Source organism: Siphateles boraxobius, unplaced genomic scaffold, assembly GCF_051911475.1.
Source record: "Siphateles boraxobius isolate OS27281-9 unplaced genomic scaffold, OSU_SipBor_1 8, whole genome shotgun sequence".
Classification (NCBI taxonomy): Eukaryota; Metazoa; Chordata; class Actinopteri; order Cypriniformes; family Leuciscidae; genus Siphateles; species Siphateles boraxobius.
Window position 1 is genome coordinate 4828091 of NW_027509208.1, and position 11910 is coordinate 4840000.

Below are 11910 nucleotides of genomic sequence, written 5' to 3' on the forward strand. Positions count from 1 at the left end.
TTTTTTTTTTTTTTTAATAGCAAAAAAATATATATTTACAAGGTAGATGCACAAAATATTAATAGGCCAATAAGCCTTCTTATTAAATTATTTATTATTGTGTTTCGGCAAAATGACAAATTTGGAGAGAGGAAAAATATTCCAAAACTTTCTGAAAATACAATATGATAATTAACAGCACAAAACTAGAAATGTGTACCGTGGATATTATACAATTTGCATACATACAAAATTTGTGAAAAAAGACAACATTTACAAGACTTTTCCAACTCTGACTTTGAACCAATTCTGTAGAAAGGCCCATATAGTAGGCGAAAAACAGTATGTTACAAAAGTAGTATGTCCGAATTCACAGTACTCATAAATAGATAAATAGAGTAGGCATAGTTCTAAAAATCGTTTTCAATATTAGAGAATAGCAGAGTTCACACCACAACTATAATGAGCAGAGTTCACACCACAACTATAATGATAACGGCACAAAGAAACGATATTAGAATCCCTTTCAGAATGATTTTATCCAGCTGATGAACAATAAAAACAATCAGAAAAAACAATCAGAATCCATCCTGCTGTAACGAACTTGAGCATTTAAAGCGACAGACACGCAGAATAGAATACGGCTTAGAATAAATAGAACAATTTCATCCGCTGGTGTGGATGCTAATAGAGTTATATTTCTTGGTGTGAACGGGCCTTTACAGTGTATCTTTTGAAGCTACCATAAGTATCTTTAGGATCAAAGATCCATGTGATTCCAATTCCTTTGGGTTTCTGGACCTATGTACCAACAGTGAGAGAATTTTCTCTCCTGCTCAACCCGACGAGACATGAGAATGTGTGACAGTGCAGAAAGAGTAGATGTATATATCAGACCTGGAGCAGCTGTAATAATGTCCAAGATGCAAACTGTGCTTCCGTCAGTCTGCCAGTCAAACCCTGGTAACATCATCATTTCAGCCCAACAGACGGCGCAGTTTCATGCCAGATCTGAAGGACCAGACACACAGGAGCTTCCCTGCCCCCTTCTCACTAACTCTTCTCTGTAACCACGTCTCGATTTAGTGTTTCCATCATTTGTTCCTTGGTGCATGTAATCACTAAAACAAAAAGCCAGGGTCAGGTGAAAGGAAACATGTGTGCATAAATAAATGCATACATATACCGGTATGTACTGATCTCAAAGCAATGTTGCAAGTCCTACTCCAATTGTCACGAGAGAGAGTAAATCAGAGACAAAGAAAGAGACAGGAAGCAGCAGCAAATAAAAAGTGATCCATCTTTATTTCCTGAGGCAAAAGAGTTGTCTTACAAACTATATTTCAGAATTAAATGATTACTCAAACAGGATTTAGAGGAACCCACAGGGAGGGCATGACATATCCCACTCTCCGTCTGTCAAATCCAATAAGCTACTTCCTTTATTCACATCTGCTGCTGTCCCCCCATTTAAAAACATCTCCAGACGCATTCTACACCAAATGGATGGTGTAGGGAGAGATGAGAGCTTGTTATGGTATTCAAGGCAGACTGAGATGTTTTAACATCTTTATGTGACATATTTGTGCCATAGTAAAGCTTATCTCTCTTGTCCTAGAGATAAGCATGTATGGACAGGAGAGGCACGTCTTCAGTCGGTCTGCTGACACCATCATTGAGATGATCTCATTTGAGTCGTCAGATAAGACTACAGCACTCTTCTAAAAAAAAAAGCCTGTACTGCTGTGGGCATGTTTTCCAAAAGCTTTTTCTTTTTTATGTGTTATGATATACACTCAGGTTAAGTTGGAAACTACATTGAATATCTGGATTACATTTTTCATGGAAATATTCATGCCAATTTGTTCGACTTTAACAATTATTAGTACACAATTGAATGTAAGGAAGTAAAATTTAAAGTGTAACTAAACCCCTGGTCAGAGCCTGACTCCACCCACTGGCAATATTTGAAAAATGCTGGAAAAGTGGGCAGAGCCCAGCGGAGGGGGGGGGGGGGGGCGTGCACCTGAGACGCATCTCTCTGTTGGCAATGGCGTGGTTAGATGGTGCCCTCTGACGTCAGAGGGTACCATAACTTCCAACAGGAAAATTCAACTGCAGTAGCCACCGTTCAACCTGAAGAGGGCAGCACTCAGACGTTTTTACACCATATATTGTAGAATTAAAACACTTTAAACTCAAATGTCAAAAAATGTACTCGAATCAATGAACAGCATTTATGAAGCTCCATTCTTACAGATCATTAACTAAAAAAAGTTGTGTTTAGTTACCCTTTAAATAAATTGATGCTCAAATAAATAAAACTAGTTTTTAACTAAATCAAAGTTTGTAGACAGACAGATAGATGGATATATAGACAGATTTTCACATTATAGCTTCATTCTATGTAAGGTTATGTTTACATTTCCAATGGTGGGAAAGGGAATATTCTATATTATACCATGGTCTGTCTGAATACTCTATTCTGATTGGGTGGAAGGTGTGCAATAAAACCATTTTATGCACAGGTAGTTCCAAGTCTGTTTTATCACCGTTTTATATTAATGCACTATTTTTATTGAAGCGCACATAGGCTACACATAGGCCTACGTCACTCGCACACAGAGCGCTACCCTTGCATGCGTACAGCCGCACACACATTCAGGATCACAGAAACATATCAACATTGCCCCACGACTTTTAGTAATAATCGCTACATTGTATTTCTCAGCAATAAAGGGGTTACATCACTATTCTGAAGTAAATAAACGCACAGCTTCATTGTTAATAGAGAGAGAGACACTGAAAAGACGCAGGTACGAATCTTTCTCTCTCTCTCTCTCTCTCTCTCTCTCTCTCTCTCTCTCCCTCTCTCTCTCTCTCTCTCTCTCTCTCTCTCGATAATTAACTCAAATAAATGCTATTTCATTCATTCAAATGAATGTAATCTAACGCACTACTTCATTTCTGTGTCTGATTCAAACCGGACAGAAAACTAGATCTAACAAGGCATAACTGACGAAAATAACCTTATATTTTACCCTTCCGGTCAAATATTGCGCTGCAAACATTAATAGCAGCTTAATGTTTTCAATGCTGGCAAATGACAATGGTATGCGCGGGATAATGCACGGTTAGGTGTGCATTAAACGATTTTAATGCACTTCGCGTTTGGTGGTTCTTTGCCTTCACGTCGTGCATTAAAATCGTTTAATGTACAGCTAGCCGTGGATTATCCCTTCCATATGCGGTTTCTGCAATATTCTATAAAATTGATTTTTCTTCATGCCTTTGGGGTGCACATTTTATCTTTTCAACGTTAATTTAAGAGCTTCTCCAGAATCTCTAGACTCTATATTTGGTTTTCCATTCAGAAACACTTTCTGCCAAAGGCACATTGGGTTTTATTTGGTGTGGGGGGGTAGTGTTGTTTGGTGTTCTACTGTTGCATGTTGAGAAGTTTTTGAGTGCTTCCCCTTCAGCATGATACACATTCATTTCAGTTGCATCTGTATTCTAAGGACACTCCAGTTTCAAAAAGAACAGAGCGAGTCTGACCTGCCCTCCCTGATCTTTGAATCAAAATAACAGCCTCAAAATAAACAGACAATATTAAAAAATTCAGTGAAAAAATAACAACAATAGGAGTACACCCATGATGTGTATTCTTTACTCTGGTTAAAACCTCCCTGCCATGAAAACAAGTGGTGAAAATCAACTTGTATCTATACTCTTACTTGCCAGTGAAGCCTGGCAAACAGCAGAAAAAAGTAAATAAAAAATAACCATAGCTGAGAAGCTATTTGATTATCATCAGGTATGGATGGATTTAAATTCAATGCAGAATAATTGCGCAAAATCTGATTGCAGATATTCAGATTATGAAACTTATTAAACATTGGGGCGGTCTTCTTTTCAGAAATAAGTATTCCAAAACATACCATGGGAGTTTTGTGTAATTGGTTCGTTTATAAATTGGAGGCGAGGGAGTAAAGTATGATATATTAGCCCATGTTTTGTTCTAGCGGTTTTTACATACAGCACATTTAAGACACAATAGTGCCACCTATATGTAGAAGACAGTCAGCACATCACAACAGGACAGGTTATAATAACAGGCAATATTTAGATTTTCAATGTGTAGCAGAAGTGTCGTTATTTGGAGGAATAGGATTGCCACTAATCAATGTATACTTAAAATTAAATAAACCTTTAAGTGTGTATATGTATAAAACGTTTCAAAATAAACCGTTTGAAACGCCTATTTAAGCAAACTGCCATTATTAGTTTATTTTACTGTAACATTTAACTATATTTTTAAACAATTAATAAATATTTGTAAATTATGTTTATTTATTTGTCCACTTCAAAATGGGTTTATTCATTTTTTTAAATCAATTGCATTTATTAGATGCATAAGAGCTTATTTTTTTGTGATAATTCAAAAGCCTATGGAAAAATCCTCCCTGCACCAATCTATAGCCACATACATATTTACAAATGGAGTTCAGTAAAGGGTGCTCATAATGCTTTATTCTGACTCTTTCATAATGCTCTATATTAACCTCACAAACAGACACGCAATGCAGAGCCTGTCATGAGTCACGAGAGTTCACAACACTGAAGCCTATCTGAAGAAATAAAGCAAACCAACCATAAAATCGTATGCATAAAATCATTATTCGTTAAATGCACAGTCATATTATAGCACCAACATGAATGTTGAAGTCCCCCTTTTTCCATTAAAACTCTTTTGTGAGCTGACACATTTAAACAGTCGTATATGGGACTATCATCGAGAGCAGCATTCATAAATGTACACTTACATTTTCCGGCATATCAAAAATGACAATGAATGACATGTTGCGGAGGCAAACGCAAACCTGACATATGAATGCACACAAAACGATCCAGAACTGAAATAAAGAATAGATGATCCATAAAAGCCCACTCATATTCCTGACACAAACATTGGTAACATCTTGCCAGGAACATCAGAGCCTGTCAATGACAGCAGAATATCTGTGCGAGGTCTTAAACAGTCCAAAACATTATTAAAGATTGTTACGAACGTGTCAAAGCTTCCTAAATGAAGTAGGATTTTAGTTAAGTGCAGCCATAAAAAAAGAGTGCTTGCAAACATATTTAAAAGCTCAGCGCTATTACTCCGTTAAAGGGCTTTTAAAACAAAGTTATTCCCAGTTTTAGTACATTTGAGTGGAATTTACAAAAACGGTCTGCTTTTTAAGCTAATAAGAGTTTGAACAGCAGACATGGGTCATATATTTCTATAATATTGGGTCTCTTGTGTTAAAACCCAACCCGTTGTTTACTTTTGAACTTTTTCCAACCAATCAGAAGAGACGGTTCATGAAAAAAAAAAGGAATGCGCTTCTTTTTAAATCAGTAGATTCACTTATAAAGAACCATGACCTCTTAATGTAGCACCAGATTTAAGAGCTCTTAAATGCTCACACATTTTTCATTGAGAGAGCTATTAAACCCAGGACAACTGGTGCAAATATATATAAAAAGGGGGGGGCAGAACACCTAAACAGCCTCCCTGATGCAAAATTAAAGACAATGTTTCTGTACAGATGCTCAAGTTAGCATAGCAGTCGCTTTAAGAGGCAGATCGTACAACAATGAAGTCTAGCACAGCAAGGCTGGTTACATGTTAAAGCTATATGTGTTCATCGGATGATTTAATCTAAACTGTTTTACTTAGTTTGCTCTTTTAATTTTGAAATTGTAAATTTAATCCGTGGCTACTACATAAATTATTATATTTACACATGGTTGCAGATACAGAAATGTTGTACACTTGGGTGTAATCTACTTGGGAGATGTATGACATCATCAGGGCAAACTTAAAGGGATAGTTCATTCAAAAATTTAAATTCTGTCATCATTTACTCATCGTTCCAAACCTTTATGACTTTATTTCTTGTGTGGACTTTACATGTCTGGAACAACATGAGGGTAAATAAAATATGACAGAATGTTAATTTTTTATGAACTATCCCTTTAGGTTCACATGAAAAGCAATACAGTAATTCTGAATGCCATTTGTACAACAAAAACAAACAAATATATATATATTAAAAAGAAGAAAATAACAATAAAAATGATAATAATAATAAAATAATTTCCTGAAATGCCTCAGGAGACTAAAATTACTCTTTTCACACATTTTTCACACAAAAACGCAAACTGCAGTAATTGTTTGAAACCTAGCTCAAATGTAACTGTTAAAATAACATTAGATAAGAGAAGTACCTCTAAAGTACCTCAGCTTGCGTGCACGTATACACTGTACATTTATGAAAGAAAATCCACGTCTAATCCACAGTCAAAATGTTAGTGAGATAGACAATTTACACAACTTTAAAAAATGGGTTGAAACATGCCTACAAAATTTGTGAAAACGCTACAATAAAGTTCAATTTGTTTAGATTTGTTACTGCATTAGGTATCGTGAACTAACAATAAACAAAAAAATGTACAGCATTTATTTATCTAGGTTAATGGTATAACCAAGATTGCATTTATTTAATAACAGTAAAAACAGTGATATTGTGCAATATTATTACAATTTAAAATAACCATTTTCTATTTTAATACATTTAAAAATGTTATTTATTCATGTGATGGCAAAGCTGAATTTTCAGCATCATTACTCCAGTCTTCGGTGTTACATGATCCCTCAGAAATCATTCTAATATGCTGCAAATGACTGATTTGGTGCTCAAGAAGCATTTCTATTTATTATTAATGTTGGGGGGAAAAGGGCAGATTAATATTTTTGTGGAAACAGTGACCCTTTTTTAGGCTTCTTTGATGAATAGAAACTTACTAAAATTGATATTAATTGATTTAAAATAGTTTTTTTGTAATAATTTAAGTGTTTACTGTCACAGTTTACTGTTGGATCAATTAAATGCATCCTTGCTGAATAAAAGAAGTTTGGACAGCAATATGCAGAAATCATTATTAACCTAGATAAAAGTATCATTATCAAAGTTCTAGATATCAGTATCAAACTTCATTATACCCAGTGTATTGAATATATTGAACCTTATTGTAAAGTGCTACGTATTTTGTAAGTAAATCACAAGTTGACATTTGTGTGATATCAGAGCAGCTTTTTAATATGAGGCCTCTGCTCCGAAATGAGAGAAAAACAAGACATTTTGCGACTGATGAGTATTTCAGTGTATTTGGTCCACAGTATGAAATGTATAATACCAGTATAGTTGCTTTTAGTTAAACGTGACCTGCTGGTTGAGAAACAGCACCTGGTGTGCATTACTATGTTTGTAATGCACCATTTTGACTGAAGCAGTAACTGCCTTGTAGTGTATCCGATTTAGTTCTGACTCTGGTTGGCTGGGAGGCTTTCCAAAGACATGACTGGTCGTCCATTGCTGAATAGAGTTGTATTTGTGCCTGTTATTTGCTGGTTGCAAAGTGTAACTGTTCATAGTTGTACCCTGTCAAGACTGTGTGCACACTGTATCTGTTTAGTCGAAAAGCCTGATGCTGAATTCTGTTAATAACTGATCTCCCAGGTTATCGGCCTTCGAAGTAGCTTTCCGAAAAATAAGAAGCTGAATGGTTCCTTCTCAGAAAGGGGTAAAGTGTCACAGAGTTGCAGTGACTCCACTTCACCAGCAGGTGGCTGAAGTTCACAGGGTTTTAGTCACAGTCCACGGCTCTGTAAAAATGGGAGCGAGTTTGTCTGTGCCCTAATACGTTTGTTACAACTCCGTCCATTTGAAGAGGGATGATTTACAGTTATAATTCATCTGCACTCTCACTTGAGGATAAAAACTCAAATCCCAGAAAGCAGCTGAGATGACTTGCCTTTTGATTAGAGCAGTGTTCAGATATCAAGTAATCAAGAAAACGCTTGCACACTTAAAATTAGAACAAGCAAATGTTCTGGTCAGTGAAATGTCCCAATATACAGGCGGACAAACCACACAAGTAAAAAACAATGGTCTGGTGCTTGTCCTTGAATGACCAAAGAATGGGCGATAAAAACGTCCAGTACTATAACAAATGAGAGTGAGAGTAAATACTGTGAGTGAATCCATGTGTGTGTGTTTGTGTGTGTGTGTGTGTAAGGTGCAGAGACCGGTCAGAACTTGTTCTGTTTTAGCTTGTCAATGTGGTAGCAGAGCTTGAGAGCCGGGCCCAGTTTGAGTCCCAGGTACTTCATGATCATGTCACTCTTCAGGAGAAGAAGAGCATCCCCATCAATCTCCTGAAGAAGTAATCACAATGTCCACAACAGAATGCTTACTGTACACATCAAACAATGTTTTACAGTGTTTAACTATTGAGGATATTACAATATTCTGAGTTGGAAAAACACATGCACAAAAATCTGGCCCAAAAACTACATTAGATTCAACAGAGTGTTAGCGGTCCAGAGCTGACAAAAAAAATATTGATGAACTTTGCACAGAAGTAGTAATGTTACAAATGGTGATTGCAGAATGCTTTTGCTCATGCTACCTGGATAATATTAGAATAATCTCTATTTCTATTATAAAAAATAATCTCTATAATATCCCCCTCTATTTCTTCACTTGTAGCAAACGTGGTGAATTACAAAATGTGAAGCTGAAGTGAACCTGCAGTGCTTTCCAATTACTATTCACATGATAAACAACACAACCACCAAACTCAGAGCACATATTGAGATGGACGCATTTCGATAATTAATTAAATCACAGCCTTTATTGCACTTTAATTGTGCGTCCCTATTTGGAAGAGTAAAATTCAATTTCATTAGATGGTGTTAAATTGTACTTTGCTTTTTGTTCTGTTCTAAGCAATGTACGAAGATTTGAAATCTTTTCCATTTTACATTCAGCTCAGGTGGTTACACACCAATTATGTGAACTTGAATTGATTCCGAAAACTTGAGTTGAGAAGCACACATCTGATCATATCTGGTTTTCTAACTTGAAACTGTACTAAGGTTACCTACACAGGGATTTGTTATCTGACAACATGCTCAACACATGGTGTTTGTTTGCCACTTGTAAATAAATGTGTCAGTCAAACTCACATGTTTTCTGAAGAGATCCACGTGAGGGCCCAGCGCTTGAGGATCTGCATCTTTGATAAACCACACCACCTCATCCACGCTCCACCTGGAGGGATCCTTACTGGGTGGGGGCTTCACCTCCCCTCCATCTGGGGATGGACTGTAGGCTAGATAGAAAGAAATCAAGTTTAGACAAAGCTAGGATTATTATTCTTGGTTGAAGCTAGAAATATCGGTAACCCTTTCTATGAAGCCTGTATTTACAATGCATTTTAAGGGTATTCTTAATGCATTATAATAAATGCATAATGCCTTACAAACAACCTTATAATATGTTATAAATTTTAAGTACAAACACATTATACGTTATACGTAATAAGGCAATATGTGTGCCTTATAATGCATTAAGAATACCAGTTTGATGCATTATAAATACAGGCTTTATCTGGTGTTATAATGCATTATACTCTTAAAAGTTATAACCACAAATAGCTAAGTAATTTAATGTATTGTAAATATTGTTATGATTATTTATCAGATGATACAACACATTATAAAGTAGTTTATAAGGCATTATGCAAGTATTATAATGCAATAAGAATACCCTTATAATGCATTATAAATACAGGCTTCATAGGAAGTGTTACCAAAATGTCTATACTGTATGCAAGTGAATATCCTAATAAGGATTATTATATATATATATATATATATATATATATATATATATATATATATATATATATATATATATATATACACACATATATATATATATAAATTTTATATGTTTACTCACAATTTTTACCCATAAAATATTATAAGAAAAACCATTTGCTGTCTAGAAATCACTCTTTAAAATAAACATTTCCCAAATAAATGAGAATCATGGTTCTTCTAAGACAAAAAAAAAAAATGGATTTTTTGTTGTTTAAATAATTTTAAGTCATCTTGAGACCACCTAGTGGGCTCCAACCCCCCTTACTTGAGAACCACTGGTACTTTGTGTACTATTTAGTTTTCAGTTTTTTGATTATCTCTTGGTATCTTCTCACATACATCTCATTTGATTAACATGGTTTTAAAGTAGTGCAGAAACTCTTTTGCTCCTTTATTTTATAAGTGTTCATTTCCTCTTTCTTACCACTTCTGTTTCCTTCCTGGAATGTGCTGGGACTGGCTGCCTGCCTGCACACACCTCCAGAGTAAACGGGGCCAGAACGAAAACCATATGCAGGTTTACTCGCAGTGTACGGTGAGGACATCGCTCCAAAAGCAGAGTCGCTGGGGTCAACAGAGTAGCGCTTAGGGTCCATTGAATCGCCATGGTAATCATCCACCATCGAGTCTGCAGCACAAAAAGGGAAAATAATAATAATTATCATTAATAATTATTTAGGGAAAATGATGCATGTTAAGCATGCATGTCATTTGGCTCAGGATAATTATTGCTTCCTTGAGTGCAGATTGGACTGTATGGATTCATCCAAACCAAATTCTATACATATGCAAATGCTAAGCAAACACATCTTTCTATGTTTTTCTGCATTAAAAAGAAAACATACAGAATGCCTAGTGTAGTCCGATTCAAAAAAAGTGGAAATCTTAATTCAGTAAGAAATTAATTATTTTAATGAATTACACAAATGCAGTTATGAGATTTAATTAGTCTGATGAATTATTCACTGAATAAACTCTTTGTCCTGTCTGACTCCGAAAAAAAAATGAAAACTAATTTTTTTTAAACCTAAAGAAAACAATTAATAAAAAATTATAATATTACATTTTTTTAATTTTTTATGTAGTCAGAAGATAGAGAGAAGATTGGAGATCTTAGAGAAGATTTTCCTCTTTTAACCACGCTAGCCATTGACATGGGATTAATGCACAATACAACCTTTGCCTATGTAGCTGAGCGGTGTGATATTGTGTCATACTGAAGTTAATGCTCTAATCTCTAGAGCTCCCAAACCACATTCATGGGGGGAGAGAGAGAGAAAGAGAGAGAGAGAGGGAGGTGGAGCCAGCAGAACTCAAACACTCAAACCACAGGCCACTCACAGAGGCACTCAACCTTTCACTGCCACTTAAACAGCTCAGCTTGCAATAAAGGCAGCCTCTGCATTTTCAGAAGGGCAAATTGGACAGAGACAGAAACGAGTGCAGATCCAATCAAACAAATTACAAAAATAGACAAAAACAAGAATTGTCTAATATAGAAAATTTTACTTCAACTGTGCAGGCTCTGTAGATAGATGGAAATACAGCTCTAGTATTTAAAAAAAGGGTAGTATAACAGAGCTTGATGAGCACGCACTTGACTTGGGCTGTCCGTCTGAGTGCTTTTCAGTGTGGAATGAGGAAGAGGAGGAGGGGGACGATGAAGGAGCGATGGGCTGGTCACTGAAGAGGTTCTCACACATCAGGCTTCGGCACAACTTCTTGAGGAAGCGTAGAACATAACCTACGCTGTTGACCACTGGCAAACTCAACAGATGCTGTTTACCATCAAAGGTGGCTGATGAAGAGAAAGACTGTTTAAATTCAAGTAAATTGCACACTGTTGTAAATACCTTTACAGTAAAGGTCCTTGCACACTGAGTCCAAAATTCTTGCAATAAATACGACCTTACGTTGTGTCAATCTCGTTTACATACTGCCTCCGAAACTTTCGTCCATCATAAAAAATTTTGGATCGGGTTTGTTTTTCGCGTCCGTAGCAAGCCTTTTGAGAGGTGTTTTGACAATTCAGAGCCACCGAATGATGAATACAAAAAAACGCATACGAAAATTTCGGACTCAGTGCGCAAGGACCGTAAGACTTTATTTTGCAGTGTCTGTGTTATCCGCATTACATGCTCCAATAAATG

At 36.0% G+C, this 11910-nt stretch overlaps 1 protein-coding gene across 6 annotated transcripts in view; it reads right to left on the minus strand.

Moving 5' to 3' along the window:
• Positions 1-6489: 6489 nt before the first annotated feature.
• The window catches only part of scml4 (Scm polycomb group protein like 4), a 29626-nt gene continuing 24205 nt past the window's right edge, over positions 6490-11910 (minus strand). For all 6 annotated transcript variants that reach the window (XM_077220092.1, XM_077220089.1, XM_077220090.1 and 3 more), the window contains 4 exons: positions 11358-11558; positions 10185-10388; positions 9062-9207; positions 6490-8248 (listed from right to left, as the gene is read on the minus strand). In XM_077220092.1, coding sequence (XP_077076207.1) covers positions 8123-8248; positions 9062-9207; positions 10185-10388; positions 11358-11558 — 677 coding nt within the window. In that variant the 3' untranslated portion in view covers positions 6490-8122. The remainder of the gene's footprint in view (positions 8249-9061; positions 9208-10184; positions 10389-11357; positions 11559-11910) is intronic.